Source organism: Podarcis tiliguerta, assembly GCF_965153285.1.
Source record: "Podarcis tiliguerta genome assembly, chromosome: 5".
NCBI lineage: Eukaryota > Metazoa > Chordata > Lepidosauria > Squamata > Lacertidae > Podarcis > Podarcis tiliguerta.
Window position 1 is genome coordinate 1,063,228 of NC_139538.1, and position 25,911 is coordinate 1,089,138.

Sequence of the window (25,911 nt, forward strand, 5' to 3'; positions counted from 1 at the left end):
AGTCTGGCCCTCCAGAAGGTCTGAAGGACAGTGGACCAGCCCCCTGCTGAAAAAGTTTGCTGACCCTGCCTAGTCCAACCCCCTGAGATGCAAGAATAAGACTCCTTAGTTTAATTAATTCAACCAAGTGGATGCACTTGACCCAGTCGTATTGGCTTTTCAAACTCTGATACAGTGGTACCTCGGGTTACATACGCCTCAGGTTACAGACACTTCAGGCTACAGACTCCGTTAACCCAGAAATATTACCTCGGGTTAAGAACTTTGCTTCAGGATGAGAACAGAAATCATGCAGCGGCGGCACGGTGCCAGCAGGAGGCCCCATTAGCTAAAGTGGTTCTTCAGGTTAAGAACAGTTTCAGGTTAAGAATGGACCTCCGGAATGAATTAAGTACTTAACCTGAGGTACCACTGTAGTCAATTATACCTTCAAGACTTCCACCTTATCTCTTAGCACCCCCAAGTAATACCACTGAACTCTGGAAGTCACAGAATTGTAGAGTTAGAAGGGATCTCAAGGGTCATCTAGCTCAACCCCCTGCAATGCAATGAGAAACTGAAGCATCCATGTCAGATGGCCACCCAACCTCTGCTTGAAGACCTCCAAGGAAGGTCCACCACCTCCTGAGAAAGTCTATTCCACTGACAAACAGCTCTTACTGTCAGAAAGTTCTTATTGATGTTTAATCGGAATCTCCTTTCTTATAATTTGAATCTGTCAGTTTGGGTCTTACCCCCCGGAGTAGGATAAAATTAGCTGGTTCCATCTTCCATGTGACAGCCCTTGAGATATTTGAACATAATACCTCCTCTGTCTAGTGATGTATGGAAGTGAGAGCTGGTCCATAAAGAAGGCTGATCACCGAAGAATTGATGCTTTTAAATTATGGTGCTGGAGGAGACTCTTGAGAGTCCCATAGACTACAAGAAGATCATACCTACCCATTCTGAAGGAAATCAGCCCTGAGTGCTCACTGGAAGGACAGATCCTGAAGCTGAGGCTCCAAGACTTTGGCCACCTCATGAGAAGAGAAGACTCCCCGGAAAAGACCCTGATGTTGGGAAAGATGGAGGGCACAAGGAGAAGGGGACGGCAGAGGACGAGATGGTGGGACAGTGTTCTCGAAGCTGCCAGCATGAGTTTGACCAAACTGCGGGAGGCAGTGGAAGACAGGAGTGCCTGGTGTTCTCTGGTCCAGGGGGTCACGAAGAGTCAGACACAACTAAATGACTAAACAACAACAACAACAACCTCCTCTATCTCCTCTTTCCCAGACTAAAGATACCCAACTCCCTCATCCCTTGGTTTCCAGACCCTTGACCATCTAGGTTGCCCTCCTCTGCCCATGTTCCAACTTGTCAACATGCTTCTTAAATTGTGGCGCCCAGAACTGGACACAGTGTTCCAGGTGTGGTCTGACCAAGGCCAGAGTGTCTCACAAGTCCAGCTTGCGGACTGTGCTTTTTGGTCCCTGCCTTTTATGAAATGTCAGCGTAGTGATTCATCTCTGGGACTGGAGCAGTTTTCTCACCTGCAGGAGCAGAGGCTGCCAGTGTTTGAGGCAACAATCATTATCGTGCCCTCGGCTCCCTCGGGGTGGGAGCAGCACCTGGGCCCTGTGGCTTGGCAGATGGAAAACTCCGGAAGCTTTGCAGCATTTCTGATGATAACTGGGGACAGGCAGCATGTGCAGGCCAGCTCAAACTAGCAACAGGCAGTCATGGAAAATGGACTCCTGTTAGTGGCTGCCCCAGTCCACATCTTCTGTGCGAAATAGGGTCCTGATGGAGGTGTATTAAATGAGGCATGTGGTGCAGAACATATTTCACAATACTGGTGTGTGTGTGTGTGTGCCAGTGGTTCCTATAGGGGGCAGTGGAATTACTTAGGGGAGCACTAAGAGGCAAGGCGGCGGCAGGGGTGCGTCCCTCTGAGCACATGGATCGCTGATTTATGACTGACCCACTCACAGGCTTGAGTGAAACGCCTTCATCGCTTCCTGTTTAAACTTTCTGCTCTTGCTGCTTTCAAAGCTATTGCCTTGGTCATGACATTTGTATTTGCGGTTCTGAGTTGTCACAAAGTAGCCAGCCATTGGTAACAGCTATTGATTTTCTTATGAATTAGTTACCATACATCGGTGGTAGGTGAAGGTTTGTGTATGTGTGGTGAGTAGTTTTGTATATTTAATTATTTTATGCTACAAATTTCCTTCACACTTACATTTTCATTAGGAAGGATGCATAAAAATATTTTTCATCCAATATTATTTGCCATATATATATATATATGCTACAAGATTAGTTCAGAGCATGCATTTATTTTTCTGTGCACCAATGAAACATACTCGTGCTTATAAAGTTACATTTTTTGGGAACCCATAGCTATAAATTGGATTTTGAATAAATGCACAATTAAATGTTACTGTTTTGAATTTTGTCATGTTATGAACCTTCTTAGTAGGTGGTGTAAACAGCTATTCTGAATAACAGTTTTATAGGTTAGGGGGCACTACAAATGATTTTACGGAACCAGGGGGGCAGTGGCCATAATTACTTTGGGAACCACTAACCTAGACAATGAAGCATGAAGTGCATGTGGAATTCCCTACCACAGGATGCAGTAATGACTATCAACCTGAACAGCTTAATGTCAGAAAGTTCTTGCTGAAATTTAGTCAGAATCTCCTTTCTTGTAACTTGAAGCCACTGGTTCGAGTCCTACCCTCCAGAGCAGGAGAAAACAAACTTTCTCCTTTTTCCATGGGGCAGCCCTTTAGATATTTGAAGGTGGCCATCATATCTCCTCTCAGTCTTCTCTTTTCCAGGCTCAACATACCCAGCTCCTTCAACCGTTCCTCATAAGGCTTGGTTTCCAGGCCCTTGATCATCTTGGTCGCCCCCCTCTACACACCTTCCAGCTTGTCAACATCCTTCTTAAATTGTGGTGCCCAGAACTGGACACAATAATCAGGTGTGGTCTGACCAAGGCAGAATAGAGTGGGATTATTACTTCCCTTGATCTGGATGCTAGACTTCTGTGGATGCAGCCTAGAATAGCATTAGCCTTTTTTGCTGCTGCACCACACTGCTGACTCATGTGAAGCTTGGGGTCTACCAAGACCCCCAGATCCTTTTCACATGTACTGCATATGATCCCAACGGCCAGCTGTGGGTCAGTGAAACCTCTGGGCTTGGCCTGCTCCTGTTTCTTTCCCTTGCCTGCCCTCCAGCAAGACGGTCTGTGTTGCTATTCTGTGTGTTCCTGCATCACACCACCCAAGAACACACCATCGTTAAAGGTCTGCTGCTTCTTTGGCTAAGAGGCTATGTCTGGCAGCTTGTCTCTCACCCTTCTCTTCCTATCCCAGTTCTGGTTTAATCACAGCCCTTCCTCCTTCAGTCACACAGACCTTCTGCACAACTGCCTGCTCCTTTCTTATCGACCGGTGTTCAGTTCTGTCTGGTTTCATTCACACGCCAGGCATTCTTTTAATTTGGATTTTGTTTATCAGTCACCTATCATCAAATACCTCAAAGCGATCTTGCAGCAAAAGGATCAACAATCAACAACAGCTTCAAAAAAATGGAGGAATCGAGAGATATATAGCCGCACTGGCAGCATATCTCTTCTTTCTCGTATCCAAAAATGCAAGAAGGGCTTTTACACTCACCAGAAGCTCAGCTTTGCTCTCGCTGGTCCTAGAAGGATCCTTTAAAAAAGTCCCATATGCTCAGAGACTTTGCACCTGTTCACTGGGGGAGATAGGAAGCCCAGAGCACTTGTTCTTTAGATGTCCCTTTTATGAAGAGGCACAAAGTGAGACCATTGATCCCCTGCTGGTGAGGCTCGCTGACCTCCCGGAAAAGCAAAAATTTGTCCTTTTCCTGTGAGGCAAAGATCAGAAGACAACCCGGATGGTCCCCAGATTCTGTGTACAGATCTGTAGGCGCAGACCATCCCCCGACTCAAACTAGTTCGTTAAGAAAATCCCCAAACTTGGTTCCATGGGTGACTCTCTGCGGTAGCTTATCTTAAAGTTTTAAGTGTCTATTCGCTTATCGCATATATAAATGTATGGTTGTACATAGTTTTAAATGTTTGTTTTCCTTCTGGGATTGTACCCCAAGTGTGTTTTATAAGCTGGTCTCCGACCGTAATAAATTATCTATCTAACAGCTTCAAAATTCTATATATGCAGAGAATTAAAAACAATTTGATATCAAAGGATAATTTCAAAAAGGTTCAAACTGGTGCACCTGCACAACCTGTTGGAACATACAAACGTAAGAGTAGGCTACTGGATCAGGCCAATGGCCCATCTAGTCCGGCCTCATCTTCTCCCAGTGGCCAAACAGGTGCCCATTATGGGAAACCTGCAATCAGGATTCGAACACAAGAGCAACTCTCTCCCTGCCTGTAGTTTCCATTCAGAAGCATTCTGCCTTTGGAGGTAGAGCAATGGCCATCATGGCTAGGAGCCATCGCCAGCTCTCTTCTCCATGTATTTGGGAGAAGAGGATGGTGGCCTAGAGGGCCCACTGGCCTGATCCGGCAGGCGCTTCTCATGGTCTTCTGTTCTTGTCCTGCCCAGTGCCTCTGCTGAATTCTCGGAAGGCCGTGAGGGCTGCGCATCCGGCCCCCTGCAAGAGTGGGGGTGGTACTCTGGTGCTGGTCATAAGCTCCTTATCCCTCTCCCATGACCAGCTGTTGAATCCATCGCACAAAAAGCAGATTAGTCTTGCAACAGGCGGCAGGAATAATGCAAATTAACCCAATATTTGCAGCTTTGCCGCTTCTGGGAAACACTTGTGCAGTTTGGACGTGCTGTTGATGGTGACAGTGACAAGCACTTTGCACAACTAATTCTGATCGTTGTTTTCATCCCGTTAAAGAGTTTGATTACTTTTTAGCAATTGTATACGATTCTGGCTCTTTTTTTGCATTTTATTGGTACTGCTTTGATTTGTGCAAGCCACCCTGCTTACCCTTGTGGGGAAAAGGTGGAATTATAAGCAAATATAATAATCACCACAGAATTGGACTGTGCTTGCTGCAAACTGGGGGAGATGTCTTTGCAAAGAAGCATTTGGATGGGGGTGGGGTGGAGATTGAGGGAACATGCAAGGCTGGTGCACTGAGTAGTGGCTTATGCTCAAGGTTTAACGTATCTTGGGGGAGGGCTGTAGCTCAGTGGTAGACCACCCTTGCAAGTATCTCCGGAGAGCTGCTGCCAGCCAGTGTTGACAATACTGAACTATATACAGTGCTATTTTTCTAGTAAAGAGGTCTTGGAACGCAATGGCAGACGTGAGAGAACTGAGTTCCTGTGAGTTCCGGCTGGAAAAAAAAGTCCTGGTTGTATAAAGCAGTTTCCTAGGTTATGCTCACTAAGATTTTAGCGTGGCAGCACAGAATTTGCCTGTCCTCCACAGTGAGCATCAGACAGGCACCTGTGGACCTGATGTTTAGATGCTTGCTGAAAGCCTGCCTTTTAACTGGGGCTTCCCCTGGAAGAGGGAGGGATCCAGCTATGTTGAGGCTTTCAGCTGATCTACCTGTCAACGATGTACAGTACTTTGTTCTTGTTTCATGAACATAACCTTGCTGCTTGCATGCTGTTCACCACCACAGTATATTATTTCTCAATTCTTCTTCTTCTTCTGCTTCTTCTTCTGCTTCTTCTTCTGCTTCTTCTTTTGCAAAAACAAAGCAAAACCCTGAAACCACAGGAAACCCTGTGTGCAGGAATTGACTGACTAGTCACTGGTGAGAGACTGGCACTTTTCCCATAGAGCCATAGAATTGGAAGGGACCCCCAAGGCCATCTAGTCCAGCCCTCTGCAATGCAGGAATCTTTTTGCCTGACGTGGGGCTCTAACCCACAACCCTGAGACTGAGAATGTCATGCTCAGAAGGCACTCTCTCCTGTCACATGACTGAACCTGCTGTTCTTTTCTTTTAAAGAAAGATCTCTCGGTGTGTTACCCTTTGAGGTGTTCTTGATTTTCAGGGTACCATGCCTGATTTCAGAAACGGTTTGGTAAATTAATTCTCAAGAGTGATAAACGTGTTAAAGAAAAATGAAATCTCGCAGGGAGGGGTTTTCACTGATGTTGCAAAGGCTGGAGACTGAGGCTGGACCAGCTTAAAAAAAAACTTTTAATTTTCTTTATTGATTTATTAACAAAAGTGCAAACAGCACGAAAAGAAAAAAGAATAAAAAAATCTAAACCCTAAAGCGTCACAGCCTGGAAGGACGAAAGTGCAAAGATAGAGGGCAGCTCCTAAGGGATAATAAAGTATTAACTCATACAGGGATTCACTTTACAGATAATGAAGATTTATACAAAATAGTATGAAAATTATTTTCCACCTGTCATTTCCACCATTATTGAGAATATAGGTTCCCCGTAGTCTTAAAACGCGGCAGACGCTTGCATATATCGATGACACTGTGCGTCAGTTTTTGCATATGCAATAAAATCAAACCATATCTATTTAGAAAACGGTTTTTTGAGCCGGGATAGCTTTGCTAACTTGTTGGGACCCAGGAGGGGGCCGTAAAGAGTGAGCGGGAATCGCTTCCCAAGTTCCCTAGACTGGGGAGGGAGGAGGGAGAATGGGTGCTCCGCTACCCCCGCCCCCCCCGTTAAGGTAAGCAGGTGCAGAGGAGGACGGGGATCCAAGAGAAATTTGTCTGTTTGGGCGTCTTTCTGTCCTTTCCTCCTCTGCATAGACAGCCCCGCTTCGCCACCCGCCCAGTCCAGCCAGTGCCTCGGTTCCAGCAGGAGCGTCTCCCCATCTGGCCAGCAGGGGGCAGGGCGAAGCCTCCCGGCGCGCCTCCTCCGGGCATTGACGTCCTCCCTCCCCCCCCCCCCCCCACTTTCCCTTTCCAGCCAGCCCTGCAAAGTCCCACCAAGTCGCGCCGGAGCAGAGCCGCAACCTCTGGGCGACTCCGGCTCGCGGCTGCCGCTCCCTTCGTCGCCCGGCCGCCTCCATGCGCCCCTCACCCGGACCTCTGGGCTGGCGGGTGATGGGCCGCGCCGCTGCCTGCCAGGAGGGGGGCGGCCAGTAGCTGCTGGAGCGGGGGGAGTGGCTGCTGGTGGTGGGAGGGGGGAGGGAGGGAGGGAGGGGGGCTCGACTTTCCAGGCTTCCAGAGGGAGGGGTCGGGCCCGAAGAGGAACTCGATGAGGATTGTGGGGCTCTTCTGGACCAAAGGCTCGCATATGCTGCAGTGTCTCTGTGGAAGGCGCCTGAGTTCCAGCAGTAGTCCAGGTGGGCTGCCGGATCGCGCCCTCCCCATCTCTCCTGTCGTCCCCCCCTCCCGCACTCCTCTGCCCCCTCCCCTCCCCTGGTCGCTTCCCCTGGTGCTCCGGTCGGGGGTGGGACGCGGAGAGGCGCCGCTGGGCCGCGAGGAGACGGATGGACGGCGGCCACTTAGCCAGAAATATTTATAGGACTTGATCCCTGGAAAGGCGCGCGGCAGGCGAGCGGAGCGCGCTCAGCGGCCGTCCGGGCGACCTCCGGGGCTGCTTCGTTGCGCCCACGCGGAGGAAGGGAAGCGGAGGAGCCGGCAGCCGCCGCCGCCGCCGGGGGTCGACCTTGACCGGCCAAAAGGGGAAGCTTCGGCCGCTGGGGAGACGGGAGGTCGCGACTTCCAGGGCGGCCGCGGCGCGCTAGGCGCTCTCCAAGGTGCTGAAAGGGCAGCGCCTGGTTCTTGTGGTGCCGAAAGAACAATACGAGGTGCGCTCTCCATGGTGCTGAAAGGGTAGTGCTTCGCTCTCCGAGGTGCTGAAAGGGCAGCGCATGGCCCGGGGTTCTTATAGGATCATAGGAAGCTGCCTTCTCCCAAATCGGAACCGGTGGCAGCAGCAGAAGATCTGTCCCAGCTCTGCCCGGAGAAGCAACTTGTTGAGGAGAGACTTTCCTGCCTCATATCCTCACCTGCTTAATAGGAGGAATTTATTTACAACTCTGACATGTTCCTAAGGCTCCCTGCCCCAGAGGTGGGTTCAGGGTGCCCAATCATTCAGGCTCTTTCATGAACTGCAGCTGCCTGGTTTTGGAAGCGTGCCCCCCACCCCCATCCAGATATGTAGCTTTTGTCTATTTGATAAGATTTCTTACCCTAAGCCTTCACCATAAGGTCGCAGGGTAGCGGACAGCAAAGTGAAACAGATGGGGGTTTTTTTTACAGTTTTTTTAAAACAAGTAAATAAAAGAAGCAAAACAATATTTGACAACTGTCTTCAAATATCTGATGGGCTGTCCCATGGCAGAGGGAGCAAGTTTCCTTTCTGCTGCACCAGAGGGTATGGATCTGAACCAATGGGTTCAAATGACAAGGAAGGCGATTCCAATTCAACACCAGGAATAACTTTCTGAGGGTAAAAAGCTGTGCAATAGCAGAACAGACTCCATGGAAAGGTGGGGAGGTCTCCTTCACTGGTGATTTTTAAACTGAGGTTGACTTGCCATCTGTCAGGGATACTTTTGCTGTGGTTCCTGCACTGCAGAGCGTTGGATTAAATGACTCTTGGAAGTCCCCTCAAACTTTAAGTTCCATCATTCTATGAATTCCCAAGAAAAGCTGCAAGGATAGAGTTAAGTCAGAGTTAACCAACTCCCATCACCCTGACAACGCTAGCTGAGCCTGATGGGAATTGTAGTGCAGCATCCTTCAGAGGGAACCATGTTAGTCACCTCTGGGTTACAGGAAAGCGAAGAGCTGAGTCTTTTGGTGCTAAGAGAAAGGGACTCTGTATACTCCCAGAGGCATTCTCTTCTGTATTTCCCCTCCCCACACCCCTTAAGGCCGAGCCCTGATATTTTCAAACAAGTTGCAAAGCAAGCAAAAAAACAACAAAAACAAAAAAATGAAATAAAAAGGGGACTCTGGATTCTGCTAAGGTCTTTGAAGGATTCTTTCACATCTGCAAACCTGGAAACAGAGTGAAGTGTAATGTGGATACTGACTCGTGGACCTCACACTGTGGAGTTCATTTTGGGACTCCATCACTCACAGCTCTGTCTGCAAGTGAGAGCCACGAGTTCCTGCCCTGCAGGTGATATATTTGGGCATGTGTGAATGTGACTTGCGCATCTGAAAAAAGAACTTGCCCAAACATAATGTACGAGTTGGGCCTGATGGCAACCCAACGTTATTCAGCAAGAGTTTTCCCCTGCAAGCAAATGCCCCAAGTGATGGAAAATAATGGCCATCATGCCTACCAGACATTGTGCCCCTTTAATTTTCCCACTTCCTCAGTGACTCTGCAGCAGCCCCTGGCCTTATTTTGGAAGATATATGGCCATAGCCCCAGAGAGGTATAAAATATGTTCTCCCCCCTTGACCCCTGATAGTGTGCCTGTTTTCAGGTTGCACAGCTCTTTTAATCAATAACAAAATGTTGTCTCTTTCTGCCCAATGAATAGTTACCTGTGATTCAAAAGCTTGCACATTCCTTTATATCAGCAAAAGCTAATCTTCTAAAAAAAAAAAAAAAATCCCAATAACTTCATTAAATATTTTGCTGCTTTTATTCCTCAATGATAAAACAGTTCCTTAAGAAAACCTACATCCCAATTTAATCCATTTCCCCACTAGGTTGATAAGGTACTAGGGCCTAGAATCATAGAGGCATCAAACTGTAGAATCATAGAATCACTGAACCGTAGAATTGGAAGGGACCCCCAGAGTCATCTAGTCCAACGCCCTTCAATGCAGGAATCTCAGCTAAGGCATCCATGACAGATGGCCGTTCAAGTTCGGCTTAAAGATCTCCAAGGGAGAGGAGCTCACTCACTACCTTCTGAGGAGCCCATTTACCTGGGCAGTGCTGCTGTCCCCTCTTCAAACTCCTAAACCAGGGTTAGGGAACATCTGTGGCTTTCCAGATGCTGTCAAACACCAACTCCCATAACCCCTGATCATTGGCTGCTGTGGCCGGGAGCTGGAGTCCAGCAGCGCTTCTTTACTCATCAGTGAATGGCTGCTGGAGGGTTGGGTCCAGAGAGTAGCAGTGAGGTGTGCACCCTGCCCCCCCCCCCGGCATTTGTGCTGTACAGTGCCACAGAGCATACTTTTATTCCCAGTGCTATTCAACATCAATGTTGAAACTGTTGAAAGAAAAGGTAAAGGACCCCTGACCATTAGGTCCAGTTGTGGCCGACTCTGGGGTTGTGGCGCTCATCTTGCTTTACTGGCTGAGGGAGCCGGCATACAGCTTCCGGGTCATGTGGCCAGCATGACTAAGCCGCTTCTGGAGAACCAGAGCAGTGCACGGAAACGCCGTTTACCTTCCTGCTGGAGTGGGACCTATTTATCTACTTGCACTTTGGTTTAACCCACAGAGTTGTGTTGAAACCGTTGAAAGTAGTCAGTAGGAAATTTGGAGCCCAGTATCAGCCCAGTGTCATCGGCCTACTGGTGACACTCGGCTCTCTTTCTCCATAACTTCTGGCTATGCTAGCCCTGGATTGGTGTCTGACTGCATTGTTGGTCTGGATGAGGGCAAGAAAGCTGAGCTTGAATCCCTGCAAGAATGAGGTTTTGTGGACGAGAGTTTCCCATGTTCCGAATATAAGCCTGCTACCTGTTCTGGATAGGGTTGCACTTCCTCTGAAGCAGAAGGGCCACAGCCTGGGAGTTTTCCTTGATTCATCTTTGTTGTCTGAGGCTCAGGAATTACAGGCAGGGAAAGTTTCTGTTGCACTCTGGTGCTGCTTTTTGGCTGCCCATAGAAGCATCTGGTAGACCGCTGTGAGAACAGGATGCTGGACTAGATGGGCCCTTGGGCTGGTGCAGCTCCTGAGCTCTTCAGACGTTCTTATGTGGTGCAAGTCAGCATCCTGGGGGGTCTCCATATATGTTGGACTTCAACTCCCATCAGCCCCTGCCAGCTCAGAGCATGGTGGGAGGGTATTATCCCCCCCCCACACACCTATGCAAAGATCAAAACAGCCTGGCTATACGCCTGACATTCTGGACCGGTGTTGAACGTCTATACTTGCCCAAATGGACCAAATAATTGTTCCATTTACGCTTCTAGCCTTTGAATGCTGCTATTGGGTTTTTTGTTTGCTTTTGTTTTGGCTTGTTTGTTTTTGCAGCAGCAAAGATTTATTTTTATAAATGTGGAGCACTTTAAAATGTATTTTCTTGTTTTCCCAACTAGGTGTTTTGTCTGTGAAGGAGGAGTAAGTGGGAAAGGAGGTGGCATACTTAGCAACCTATCTGTCTTTCTGGCATGCAGAGGTCTTTCTAAACATTTGGCTTCTAATCAGAAAGCTATTGGTCATCTTATCTGCATGCAGAGAATGAAAATTTAAAACTTTTGCTGTTAGTTTCCTTTTGTTGTTAATTGTTTTATTGATGCCTAACTAAATGCAACAAGGTTTTTACTTCAGCTGGCCCCCTACCAAGCCACTTTTCACACAATTAGAATGGTAGAGTTGAAAGGGAACCCAAGGCTCATCTAGTCCAGCCCCCTGAAATGCAGGAATTTGCTATGTTGTTTGCAAAGAAAAAGAAAGAGGCATAATAATATGAAGTGAACTAGTTGCACAGCAATCTGAATCTGGACGTAAGCAACACAATGGGACTAACTTTGAAGTAAACATGTGCAGGCTGGACTTCTATTGTTAATATAGGAGTATGCAAGCTTTCAGTTTGCACAGAGTTCTCTCTCAGCTGTGCACTGCACTCTGAGAAATATGAAGGCTTTTAATAAATGGCTTCCAAAAGCTGCTGCAGTAAAAATCTGGGTCATAGAGGAGCTCATATCCAATGCACTCGTTTTCAGGAAAGCTCTCAAATGTTTCATTTATTTCAGCAGGAAATGCAGCTTCATTTGTCTCTGCCCATTTCATGGGGACTGTTCCTAATGTTGGGCTTTTTCTCATCTTTGCCTTATACTTCGTTCACTGAGGGCATGTCTGTCTCTTGAGGAGGACTCCAGCACAGACTCTTTCCTGCTTTGGTGCACATCAGAACTCCATAAAATCCACAGGCACCTATCACATTCAGGAGCATCGCTATAAAAACCATCACCTTTGCTAAGATGTGCTTATGGAGAAAATCCCACTTATAAAGGGAAGGATGAGCATGCTCAGAGATTAAGGCTGCTGTCCTATATGCACATTTAAATGGGAGCAATCCTCATTGACTTCAATAGGACCGACTGCTAAGTGGCAGCCTATAGGATTGCCCTGACACATGAGTGGTGGTTACAGAATTATTCTTATGTTGCTTAAAAAGCTCATTCCCCCTGGCCCAGCTGTGCTTATCAGTTCCTGGGAGATAGAGGAATCCAGAATGTTCAGGCAATTCAGGAACTGATATAATTCAGCCTTCCCCGACTGGAGTCCCTGAGATATTTTGGACTACATCTCCCATCAGCCACAGCCAGCACACCAGGGGTAGATGGGAGTTGTAGTCCAAGACACCTGGAGGACTGGAGAAGGCTGATATAACAAGCATTTGTCCTGTCTTGGGGCCACCACATGAGGCCCCCAATGGGAACAAAATCTCTGTGTTATGATAATGAATGCTTGATTAAGTGGAATTTTAGCAAAGGTGATGGTTTGACTAATTATGCTACCTTCAGAATCCACCTAAAAGTTAATGCTGCTTCCTGAAAAATGTGATAGGTGCCTGTGGATTTTAATCCGTGTCCTCCCAGTTCTGATATTATTTTATGTTTTATAACTCCACAACCTACCCGCACGGTCAGTTAGACTAAAGATAATGACTTTCCCCAGGGGTTTCATTTCAGAATGCCTTCATTGTTTTGTGGGGTTCCTAAGTGAACTCCTCTTTCTTTCTTTCTTTCTTTCTTTCTTTCTTTCTTTCTTTCTTTCTTCATGGTATTGCACTGAGTTTTTATTGTCTCCTGACAGCAGAGTTCCTTTTTGCTTCTCACCTTTCCTGAAATGGAGATTTCTGCAATGGCAGGGGGCAGCGGTTTGCCCTCTTCCTTGGGAGTCCTTCTCCTGAGGCTGAGAGTGAGGATCCTCTATATATTTAAAGGAAGCTCAGGATCTATTATGGGACGCGGGTGGCGCTGTGGGTAAAACCTCAGCGCCTAGGGCTTGCCGATCGCAAGGTCGGTGGTTCGAATCCTGGTGGCGGGGTGCGCTCCCGCTGCTTGGTCCCAGCGCCTGCCAACCTAGCAGTTCGAAAGCACCTCCGGGTCCAAGTAGATAAATAGGGACCGCTTACCAGTGGGAAGGTAAACGGCGTTCCGTGTGCTGCGCTGGCTCGCCAGATGCAGCTTGTCACGTGACCCGGAAGTGTCTTCGGACAGTGCTGGCTCCCGGCCTCTAGAGTGAGATGAGTGCACAACCCTAGAGTCTGTCAAGACTGGCCCGAACGGGCAGGGGTACCTTTACCTTTACCTTTACCAGGATCTATTTAAATAAGCATGTGTGTATGAGTAACCCATATGCTGCTGTCTTCACAGGCACTAATCTGTAGGTAAATTGCAAGTGTGCTCCAGCATTCATGGAAAGATGGCTGTTAGCTTCAGATCACATCCCATGAATAAATATTACTAGAGCAGCTTTGTGTAAAGGTGGCACTGCTCTGAACTTTTAGACTACAGCACTGGTCATTGCTGACCATTGACTGAGATGCTGATGGGATTTGTGGTCTAAAACATCTGGAGGGGATCAGGTTGGGGAAAACATCTGTGAAAGCCTGATTGCAAAAATCTTTCCTTCCTTCCCTCCTTCCTTCCTTCCTTCCTAACCCAGCCAGATGTGTGGAGTATAGTTGTTTGTTTGTTTGCTAACCTTCTGCCATGCTCATATGTGACTGAAAAGTAGACAGCTTCATAAAGAGCAAGTGTTTGCAGGATTGGACCACTCCACATGCGTAAAGGCCAGAAGTGACACCTGGCCACAGTGGCTCTGCCCTGCGTCTGAATGCCTGTTGCTGGAAACCACAGGAGGGGAGAGAGTTGCTCTTGTGTTCGAATCCTGCTTGCAGGCTTCCCTTAATGGGTGCTGTGGTTGGCCCCTGTGAGAAGAGGATGCTGTTTCAGCAGTGACCCATTTCCATGTGGGTTCCTCTGAGTTAGTGGGTAAAAAGAACCCCCTTTACAGTTTACAAAGTCACTGTTCAAGTCTCCTAACAGCAGCTTGGAAGGGGTGGTTTGCGTGTGTTTTTGGAGCGCCGTAGCTTGGAGGAGTCGCTGGCTTGGCAACAGCTGCCTTGTTTTCTTTCGCAAAGGGGTTTTTGTCCCCGGAGGGACGAATCCTCCTCTGTCGCAAGCAGACTCCTCCTTGGTTTTCCACAGCAAGAAACCTGCACCGAAGGAACGTTTGCTTGGAGAGGCGCTCTGGGAGTTCCCTCTTGGCCCGGGGGCTGGTAGCTCATTAAGGAGCCAAGGTGCCCTGACTTGAGACAGAAGCTGCATCATTAGGTGCCATCGCTGACGCAGGCTTGGTGCCGGGCTCGGTCCGCGTTGATCTCTTGCTGGCTCACCAGGGGGATGATAGAAGTGATTCAGACTGTGTGTACATTAAACATTTAAAGCAGATTTCTCCCCCCTCAAAGAATTATGGGGACTGTAGTTTGTTAAGCGCCCTGGGAATTGTAGCTCTGTGAGGGGTAAACTGTAGTTCCTGGCATTCTTCATGGCGTGAGTGGGTGCTTTAAATGGGGTGTGTAAAGGTAAAGGGACCCATGACCGTTAGGTCCAGTCGTGACCAACTCTGGGGTTGCGGCGCTCATCTCGCTTTATTGGCCAAGGGAGCCGGCGTACAGCTTCAAGGCCATGTGGCCAGCATGACTAAGCCGCTTCTGGCGAACCAGAGCAGCACACGAAAATGCGGTTTACCTTCCCGCCGGAGCAGTACCTATTTATCTACTTGCACTCTGACGTGCTTTCAAACTGCTAGGTTGGCAGGAGCAGGGACTGAGCAACGGGAGCTCACTGGCCATGCTTGAGGGGTGTTAGTCTTGCCCAGGGGTCAGCAACCTTTTTCAGCCATGGGCCGGTCCACCATCCCTTAGACCATGTGGTGGGCTGAACTATATATATATATATATATATATATATATATATGCAGGTTTTGGTGTCCTCGGGTGTCTTCCCGTGTAAAAGTTGGGGTGTCTAGGCGACGTTTCGACGAGGTCTCACTCGTCATCTTCAGGCTGGTGCTTTCGGCTTCTTGTTACTGGAACAGAGCAGGATCTCAGTGTTTGAGTTCTTATAAATACTGTTGAGGAGGTGTGGTGTATAGCCTCCAATGTTCTGGGCAGAGAGGAGGTTCCCAGGCTAGTGTGCCTTTTCTTCTTTTGTTCCTTAATTACTTGAGGGATATCTTGAGTGGTTTCTTGAGTGATTTCCTGAATCCCACTTAGGTGGGTCATTAGGTGTGGATTAGTTGCTAAAGCCTTCGTGTCTTGAACTCTTGAACTTTGTGAAGAGTTTTTCTGAGAAGATGGCTGTACTGCACTTGGTTGTGCTCTGGCTTGGCTTCGTGTATAGGGGCGAGCTGTGGTTTTGTGGCCTGTGCCAGCCAGATCTGTGTAGGGATTGCAGGGGGGTGCAGCATCCGGAGGTGCCACCCTGGTTTGGCTACTGGATGGTGTCTGTAATTTATCTGTGGAGAGGGTCTGGGTTTGGGTCTGGTGTGGTTGATTGGTGATGGCGTTCTGTGTGCCTCTGGATCTGGTGTCAGATTTTGTGGGGAGGGCTAATTTCCAGATGTCTGGCAAGCGGGATGTGTCGTCACGCTTGTTCATGTTGTGAGGGTGTTTCTCTATCTCGATGGCTTCCATGATTATTCTCTTGTGGTGATGTTCCATGTTAAAGAGCAATTTGGAATCTGCAAAATTAATTTCGTGTCCTGTTTCTTTCATGTGTTGGAAAAGAGAGGAAGTTTTTTCTTCTTTTTTGACGGCATTCTTGTGTTCTGCGATCCGTGCATTTATTCGTCTGTTTGTTTGTCCAATGTACGTGGCTGGGCAGACTTTGCAGGGTATTTCATAGACCCCTTGGTTTTCCAACTGAATTTTATCCTTGGGGTTTCTGAGGATATTGGCTATTTTTTGGTTGGTGCAAAAGGCTGTTTTGATATTGTGTTTATGGAGGATTTTGCTAATTTTATCTGTAGTGCCCTTGATATAAGGAAGGAGGGCTATGCCATTGTTTTCTTCTGTGTCTTGGTTTTTGGGGGGTGTTTCTTTTTGGATTAGCTTCGTAACCCTGTTTTGCTGGTATCCATTGGCAATTAACACATTTGAGAGATTCTGTAACTCAGTTGTCAAGTGGTCTTCGTCAGCCAGGCGTTTGGTTCTGGAGATGAGAGTCTTGGCTACGGAGTTTATTTGTGCAGGGTGGTGGTGTGATTGTGCATGTAAGTAGCGGTTGGTGTGTGTTTTTTTCCGGTAGATAGTGTGTCCTAGGGAGCCATCAGGTTTTTTGTAGATTAGGACGTCAAGGAAGGGAAGTTGGTTGTTGGCTTCTATTTCCATAGTGAATTGTATTTTGGGGTGTAGGCTGTTGAGATGTGTGAGGAAGCTATCCAGTTTTTCCTTCCCGTGTGGCCAAATTACAAAGGTGTCGTCAACATATCTGAGCCAAAGTTTGGGTTTGTGTTCTGACTTGTCTAAAGCATTGGTTTCAAAGTGTTCCATGTACAGGTTAGCGATGACCGGTGAGAGGGGTGATCCCATAGGTGCTCCTTCTATCTGTTTGTATCTTTGTCCATTGTGGATGAAGTACGTGTTGGTTAGGCAGTGGTTGGTCAGGTCCAAGATGTATTCGGGGGGATTGTATTTGTTTTGAATGGCTGTCAAGGCTTCATTAATGGGCACTTGTGTGAAGAGAGATACAACATCGAAGCTCACAAGTAGGTCATTGGGTTGTAGGTTTTGCTTCTTTATTGTTTCTATGAACTGGAAGGAGTTTGGAACGTGTGAAGAGATGGATTCTGCATAGGGCTGAAGTTGCTTGGCGAGAAATTTAGCGAGATTTTGTAGAGGTGAGCCTATGGAGCTGACTATTGGTCTGAGTGGTGTTCCTTCTTTGTGTATCTTGGGGAGGCCGTAGAGTTTGGGGCATCTGGATGATTTTTCTCTGGGGATGATTCTTAGCTGGATTTCTTCACTGATAGGAGAGGCTTTTATTTTGGATTTGGTGGTTTTTTCCAGATAGGTGGTGGGATCTGTTTTTATAGGTTGGTAGGTAGGGTCTTGGAGTAGATTTGATAGTTTTGCTTGGTAGTCCGATGTGTTCATCACAACAGTGGCGTTACCTTTGTCTGCTGGGAGAATGATTATGTTGTTGTCTTTCCTCAGGTTGGTGAGTGCTTTCTGTTCTTCTTTGTGTAAATTGCTTCTGGGTGGTTTGCTGGAGCAGAGGATGTTGGTGACTTCAAGTCTGATTTTATTGGCTTCATCTGGATTGATTTTGGTTAGGCTAGCTTCGACTCCACATATGATGTTTTCCGTGGGGATGCGTCTCGGGGCGACTGCAAAGTTGAAACCTTTGGAGAGTACTTTGGTTTCAGTTGAGGTGAGGATCCTGTCTGATATGTTATGTACTGTTTGTTTCATGGGTTGTTGTGGAGGGTGGCTGGGCTTCTGGCGTTTCTCTAGTTTGTGGAGTTTGTTGGTGTGTGTGTCTGTCTTGTGTGAGGTCTCCGTTTCAGCTCTCCAGACGGCTAGTTGTTTGCATTTGTCCCAGAGTGCAGGGTGGATTTTGTTACAGAGTTTGAGGTGAAGAGTGAGTAGATCTTTGTTGGTTTGGTTTAGTAGGTATCTTTTCTTGTGTAGTTCGTTTCTGATTAGAGATAGTTCAGTTCGTTTCAGGATCCTTTCGGTAGCTGGGGTTTTAGAGTGGAATTTAAGTTGGAAGCATGTGGGAATTAAGTTGTTGTCTCGGCAGTTGCGTAGGAACAAGAGATCACATAAGATGGTGGCTCTTCGGATTTCTAGTTTCTCGTAGGTTCTTGTCAGCTGGAAGGTTTCCTCCCCGTAGAGGTGAGATATTTGCTTTCGTAGATTTTCACGGGTACAGGAATGCAGGTTTTGGTGTCCTCGGGTGTCTTCCCGTGTAAAAGTTGGGGTGTCTAGGCGACGTTTCGACGAGGTCTCACTCGTCATCTTCAGGCTGGTGCTTTCGGCTTCTTGTTACTGGAACAGAGCAGGATCTCAGTGTTTGAGTTCTTATAAATACTGTTGAGGAGGTGTGGTGTATAGCCTCCAATGTTCTGGGCAGAGAGGAGGTTCCCAGGCTAGTGTGCCTTTTCTTCTTTTGTTCCTTAATTACTTGAGGGATATCTTGAGTGGTTTCTTGAGTGATTTCCTGAATCCCACTTAGGTGGGTCATTAGGTGTGGATTAGTTGCTAAAGCCTTCGTGTCTTGAACTCTTGAACTTTGTGAAGAGTTTTTCTGAGAAGATGGCTGTACTGCACTTGGTTGTGCTCTGGCTTGGCTTCGTGTATAGGGGCGAGCTGTGGTTTTGTGGCCTGTGCCAGCCAGATCTGTGTAGGGATTGCAGGGGGGTGCAGCATCCGGAGGTGCCACCCTGGTTTGGCTACTGGATGGTGTCTGTAATTTATCTGTGGAGAGGGTCTGGGTTTGGGTCTGGTGTGGTTGATTGGTGATGGCGTTCTGTGTGCCTCTGGATCTGGTGTCAGATTTTGTGGGGAGGGCTAATTTCCAGATGTCTGGCAAGCGGGATGTGTCGTCACGCTTGTTCATGTTGTGAGGGTGTTTCTCTATCTCGATGGCTTCCATGATTATTCTCTTGTGGTGATGTTCCATGTTAAAGAGCAATTTGGAATCTGCAAAATTAATTTCGTGTCCTGTTTCTTTCATGTGTTGGAAAAGAGAGGAAGTTTTTTCTTCTTTTTTGACGGCATTCTTGTGTTCTGCGATCCGTGCATTTATTCGTCTGTTTGTTTGTCCAATGTACGTGGCTGGGCAGACTTTGCAGGGTATTTCATAGACCCCTTGGTTTTCCAACTGAATTTTATCCTTGGGGTTTCTGAGGATATTGGCTATTTTTTGGTTGGTGCAAAAGGCTGTTTTGATATTGTGTTTATGGAGGATTTTGCTAATTTTATCTGTAGTGCCCTTGATATAAGGAAGGAGGGCTATGCCATTGTTTTCTTCTGTGTCTTGGTTTTTGGGGGGTGTTTCTTTTTGGATTAGCTTCGTAACCCTGTTTTGCTGGTATCCATTGGCAATTAACACATTTGAGAGATTCTGTAACTCAGTTGTCAAGTGGTCTTCGTCAGCCAGGCGTTTGGTTCTGGAGATGAGAGTCTTGGCTACGGAGTTTATTTGTGCAGGGTGGTGGTGTGATTGTGCATGTAAGTAGCGGTTGGTGTGTGTTTTTTTCCGGTAGATAGTGTGTCCTAGGGAGCCATCAGGTTTTTTGTAGATTAGGACGTCAAGGAAGGGAAGTTGGTTGTTGGCTTCTATTTCCATAGTGAATTGTATTTTGGGGTGTAGGCTGTTGAGATGTGTGAGGAAGCTATCCAGTTTTTCCTTCCCGTGTGGCCAAATTACAAAGGTGTCGTCAACATATCTGAGCCAAAGTTTGGGTTTGTGTTCTGACTTGTCTAAAGCATTGGTTTCAAAGTGTTCCATGTACAGGTTAACGATGTACAGGTTAGCCACAAAACCACAGCTCGCCCCTATACACGAAGCCAAGCCAGAGCACAACCAAGTGCAGTACAGCCATCTTCTCAGAAAAACTCTTCACAAAGTTCAAGAGTTCAAGACACGAAGGCTTTAGCAACTAATCCACACCTAATGACCCACCTAAGTGGGATTCAGGAAATCACTCAAGAAACCACTCAAGATATCCCTCAAGTAATTAAGGAACAAAAGAAGAAAAGGCACACTAGCCTGGGAACCTCCTCTCTGCCCAGAACATTGGAGGCTATACACCACACCTCCTCAACAGTATTTATAAGAACTCAAACACTGAGATCCTGCTCTGTTCCAGTAACAAGAAGCCGAAAGCACCAGCCTGAAGATGACGAGTGAGACCTCGTCGAAACGTCGCCTAGACACCCCAACTTTTACACGGGAAGACACCCGAGGACACCAAAACCTGCATTCCTGTACCCGTGAAAATCTACGAAAGCAAATATCTCACCTCTACGGGGAGGAAACCTTCCAGCTGACAAGAACCTACGAGAAACTAGAAATCCGAAGAGCCACCATCTTATGTGATCTCTTGTTCCTACGCAACTGCCGAGACAACAACTTGATTCCCACATGCTTCCAACTTAAATTCCACTCTAAAACCCCAGCTACCGAAAGGATCCTGAAACGAACTGAACTATCTCTAATCAGAAACGAACTACACAAGAAAAGATACCTACTAAACCAAACCAACAAAGATCTACTCACTCTTCACCTCAAACTCTGTAACAAAATCCACCCTGCACTCTGGGACAAATGCAAACAACTAGCCGTCTGGAGAGCTGAAACGGAGACCTCACACAAGACAGACACACACACCAACAAACTCCACAAACTAGAGAAACGCCAGAAGCCCAGCCACCCTCCACAACAACCCATGAAACAAACAGTACATAACATATCAGACAGGATCCTCACCTCAACTGAAACCAAAGTACTCTCCAAAGGTTTCAACTTTGCAGTCGCCCCGAGACGCATCCCCACGGAAAACATCATATGTGGAGTCGAAGCTAGCCTAACCAAAATCAATCCAGATGAAGCCAATAAAATCAGACTTGAAGTCACCAACATCCTCTGCTCCAGCAAACCACCCAGAAGCAATTTACACAAAGAAGAACAGAAAGCACTCACCAACCTGAGGAAAGACAACAACATAATCATTCTCCCAGCAGACAAAGGTAACGCCACTGTTGTGATGAACACATCGGACTACCAAGCAAAACTATCAAATCTACTCCAAGACCCTACCTACCAACCTATAAAAACAGATCCCACCACCTATCTGGAAAAAACCACCAAATCCAAAATAAAAGCCTCTCCTATCAGTGAAGAAATCCAGCTAAGAATCATCCCCAGAGAAAAATCATCCAGATGCCCCAAACTCTACGGCCTCCCCAAGATACACAAAGAAGGAACACCACTCAGACCAATAGTCAGCTCCATAGGCTCACCTCTACAAAATCTCGCTAAATTTCTCGCCAAGCAACTTCAGCCCTATGCAGAATCCATCTCTTCACACGTTCCAAACTCCTTCCAGTTCATAGAAACAATAAAGAAGCAAAACCTACAACCCAATGACCTACTTGTGAGCTTCGATGTTGTATCTCTCTTCACACAAGTGCCCATTAATGAAGCCTTGACAGCCATTCAAAACAAATACAATCCCCCCGAATACATCTTGGACCTGACCAACCACTGCCTAACCAACACGTACTTCATCCACAATGGACAAAGATACAAACAGATAGAAGGAGCACCTATGGGATCACCCCTCTCACCGGTCATCGCTAACCTGTACATGGAACACTTTGAAACCAATGCTTTAGACAAGTCAGAACACAAACCCAAACTTTGGCTCAGATATGTTGACGACACCTTTGTAATTTGGCCACACGGGAAGGAAAAACTGGATAGCTTCCTCACACATCTCAACAGCCTACACCCCAAAATACAATTCACTATGGAAATAGAAGCCAACAACCAACTTCCCTTCCTTGACGTCCTAATCTACAAAAAACCTGATGGCTCCCTAGGACACACTATCTACCGGAAAAAAACACACACCAACCGCTACTTACATGCACAATCACACCACCACCCTGCACAAATAAACTCCGTAGCCAAGACTCTCATCTCCAGAACCAAACGCCTGGCTGACGAAGACCACTTGACAACTGAGTTACAGAATCTCTCAAATGTGTTAATTGCCAATGGATACCAGCAAAACAGGGTTACGAAGCTAATCCAAAAAGAAACACCCCCCAAAAACCAAGACACAGAAGAAAACAATGGCATAGCCCTCCTTCCTTATATCAAGGGCACTACAGATAAAATTAGCAAAATCCTCCATAAACACAATATCAAAACAGCCTTTTGCACCAACCAAAAAATAGCCAATATCCTCAGAAACCCCAAGGATAAAATTCAGTTGGAAAACCAAGGGGTCTATGAAATACCCTGCAAAGTCTGCCCAGCCACGTACATTGGACAAACAAACAGACGAATAAATGCACGGATCGCAGAACACAAGAATGCCGTCAAAAAAGAAGAAAAAACTTCCTCTCTTTTCCAACACATGAAAGAAACAGGACACGAAATTAATTTTGCAGATTCCAAATTGCTCTTTAACATGGAACATCACCACAAGAGAATAATCATGGAAGCCATCGAGATAGAGAAACACCCTCACAACATGAACAAGCGTGACGACACATCCCGCTTGCCAGACATCTGGAAATTAGCCCTCCCCACAAAATCTGACACCAGATCCAGAGGCACACAGAACGCCATCACCAATCAACCACACCAGACCCAAACCCAGACCCTCTCCACAGATAAATTACAGACACCATCCAGTAGCCAAACCAGGGTGGCACCTCCGGATGCTGCACCCCCCTGCAATCCCTACACAGATCTGGCTGGCACAGGCCACAAAACCACAGCTCGCCCCTATACACGAAGCCAAGCCAGAGCACAACCAAGTGCAGTACAGCCATCTTCTCAGAAAAACTCTTCACAAAGTTCAAGAGTTCAAGACACGAAGGCTTTAGCAACTAATCCACACCTAATGACCCACCTAAGTGGGATTCAGGAAATCACTCAAGAAACCACTCAAGATATCCCTCAAGTAATTAAGGAACAAAAGAAGAAAAGGCACACTAGCCTGGGAACCTCCTCTCTGCCCAGAACATTGGAGGCTATACACCACACCTCCTCAACAGTATTTATAAGAACTCAAACACTGAGATCCTGCTCTGTTCCAGTAACAAGAAGCCGAAAGCACCAGCCTGAAGATGACGAGTGAGACCTCGTCGAAACGTCGCCTAGACACCCCAACTTTTACACGGGAAGACACCCGAGGACACCAAAACCTGCATTCCTGTACCCGTGAAAATCTACGAAAGCATATATATATATATATATATATATATATACATACATATTTTGCGGGGGGAGGAATGAATGAATTCCTATGCCCCACAAATAACCCAGAGATGCATTTTAAATAAAAGCACACATTCTACTCATGTAAAAACATGCTGATTCCCAGACCGTCCGTGGGCCGGATTGAAGAGGCGATTGGGCCACATCCGGCCCCTGGGCCTTAGTTGCCTACCCCTGGTCTTGCCCCTTTCACTCCTTTTGCCACTCCCCCCCCTTTTCTCTCACCCCCTTATCTTTCTCTCTTAGGTACCCCTCTTCTCTCTCCTTTATTGTCTCTCCTCCTGCCACCCCCCCCTGCCACCCCCTTGTCTCTTCCCCTCACAGATTCCTCTTGCCAGAGGTCAGAATGACCTCCTCATTCCATTCCTCCATCTGTTTCTGTGCTCTCTCTCTCTCTCTCTCTCTCTCTCTCTCTCTCCTTTTCTCTCTCTGGGTTCCTCTGCTCACCTGTAAGCAGTCCAGGGGGTGCATAAAGCCTTGGGGGGGGGGTCACAGTTTGACCACTCTGGTCCTTCTGGATCCTGCTGCTGGGTTGAAGGAGAGCACCGCTCGAATTTGGGACTGGGCACATTTCCTAGAACATTTGACCATCAAATTGTTCTCTGGAGGATCCAAAGCGCCTGGCTGGGTTCACAAAAGCAAACGATCCCTCCTGAGCTTTGGCAGGAGCAACCTGGGGATCAGCCTTTCCAGCTCTCAGGCTCTGCCAGACTTTGGAATATCCTTCCCATACATGGAAGCTCACCTGATGCCGACTCTTAGATCTTTACAGTACTAGGCAAAGACAAACAAATAAAAAAAAAATCCCAGTTCTTTTAATATCTAGGTTAATCTAGCTTTACACCGCTCAAAAACTATGCTTTATTGTCCTGCTATTTCCTGCTGTCTTGTGGGATTACTTATTTTATTGCTTTTTTTCCTGGTTAGCTGCCCTGGGAGCAAGAATGCCAAAGGAGGTAGCAAAAATACTTTCAAAATAAATGGGTGAATAAGTAAATAAACTTTGCGCTGGGAAAATACAAAGATGGCGGAGTTTCCCCTACATCTTTATTAACCTTGTCGCAGTTCTGATGGGAATCGGGGAGAGGTTATGATTTGTTGTTGTTTAGTCTTTTAATCATGTCCAACTCTTCATGACCCCCTGGACCAGAGCACGCCAGGCCCTCCTGTCTTCCACTGCCTCCCGCAGTTTGGTCAAACTCATGCTGGTAGCTTCGAGAACACTTTCCAACCATCTCGTCCTCTGTCGTCCCCTTCTCCTTGTGCCCTCCATCTTTCCCAACATCAGGGTCTTTTCCAGGGAGTCTTCTCTTCTCATGAGGTGGCCAAAGTCTTGAGCCTCAGCTTCAGGATCTGTCCTTCCAGTGAGCACTCAGGGCTGATTTCCTTCAGCATGGATAGCCACCTTGAAATATCTGGAGGGCTGTCATGTGGGAGATGGAGCAAGCTTGTTCTCTGCTGATCCAAAGGGCAGGACCTGAACCACTGGGATCAAAAGGCAGGAAAGGGGTTTCCAACTGAACATTAGGATGAGCTTTCTGAGGATAAGAGCCATTCAAGATTGGAATGGACTCCCTTGGAAGGTAGTGGGCTCTCCTGCCTGGGGGGGGGGGGGTTAAGCAGAGGTTGGGTGGCCATCTGCCAGGGTCTCTTTTGGTTAAACTAGAGGATCTCTTCCAGCTCTACAATTCTCTGGTTCTGTTGGTGGTTGGTTTTGATTCTAGCTTTGCATGTCTGTCCTTGATTGCGTGCGTGCTGTAGTAGCAGAGGACAGCTGGGGCTGGCAGGGTCCCACCTTGGGCTCGGTTTCAGTGTGCTAATCCATCCTGTCTGCTGCAGATGGCGTCTCCTCAGCCAACTGTGTCAGCCATGCCTCCTGACCCCGTCTCCCCTCCCCGTCTCAAGGCCCAGCCTCTGGGGCTTCAGTCTCCTCCTGACACTTGCGCAGGATGCCAAGAAGGGCTTGCGCACATACGATTTAACTCTCACCTCCACAGCACTGTTCAACGTACAGAGAGCTTTCGGACCCTTGTTTCTTTGGCGAACGGTTAAATCTAACCAGAGTTGTTCAGGCATTTCTCTGTTGCATTAGGGAGAGGAAGAGAGCTTCACGTGGGCTCCCATTTACAATTTTACAGCTGCTGTTTGCATGACAGGATGCCAGATTCCCTAGGATGGAAGGGAGATCAGGATCTGCTGGTAGGGCTCCACGTGATCTGCAAGAGCAAATCCCAATTGTTTAACAAGAGCAACACCATCATTGATTATCGTTATCATCAATTTCTATTTACCACCTTTCACCTGAGGTTCCAGTGAGGGTTACAATTAAATCTTGGCATTTTGATAATATAATAATAATGATAATAATGGTACTGGTAATATTGCTTTTGAATTGTGTTTTGCCTAAGTCTCAAGGCAATTTACAATCACCCAATAAAAGCAACAAACAAGTAGGTTTAAGAACCATACAAATGGACATCCAAGTTCGGGCTCAACCACACTGCAGCTTCTCCTGTGCCTACAAAGGAGGGGGCTGAGTGTTTTCCTTCTTTTCATGCCCTTTCTAGGCTTGGGGTCCAAGCAGTTTTGCCTTCCTCCAGAAACCCACTCTTAAGAGCTAAATTGGGACAAATGGCAATCCGCTGAAAACCTGATGGTTGTTTGTTCTGATTCAGTGTGCTAAACTTCGGGTTTTCCCAGGGTGTTTGTGTGTGTGGATAAGACATATCCAGCTGCAGAAGCTTGTCTCCATTTGTTTCTGGAAACAACAAATAGTGGGCACCTGTT

General features: G+C 47.1%; 1 protein-coding gene across 2 annotated transcripts in view; it reads left to right on the forward strand.

Annotated features, from left to right (window-relative positions):
- Positions 1–25,911, forward strand: part of FGF12 (fibroblast growth factor 12) — a 226,293-nt gene that overhangs the window by 77,498 nt on the left and 122,884 nt on the right. Inside the window, exon 1 of one of the 2 annotated variants that reach the window (XM_083442428.1) lies at positions 7,181–7,279. The exons of the other annotated variant lie outside the window; for it this stretch is intronic. Within the exon in view, the coding sequence (XP_083298554.1) occupies positions 7,192–7,279 (88 nt within the window). The 5' untranslated portion in view covers positions 7,181–7,191. Of the gene's footprint in view, positions 1–7,180; positions 7,280–25,911 lie in introns of those variants that run through there. 2 annotated transcript variants of the gene reach the window in all.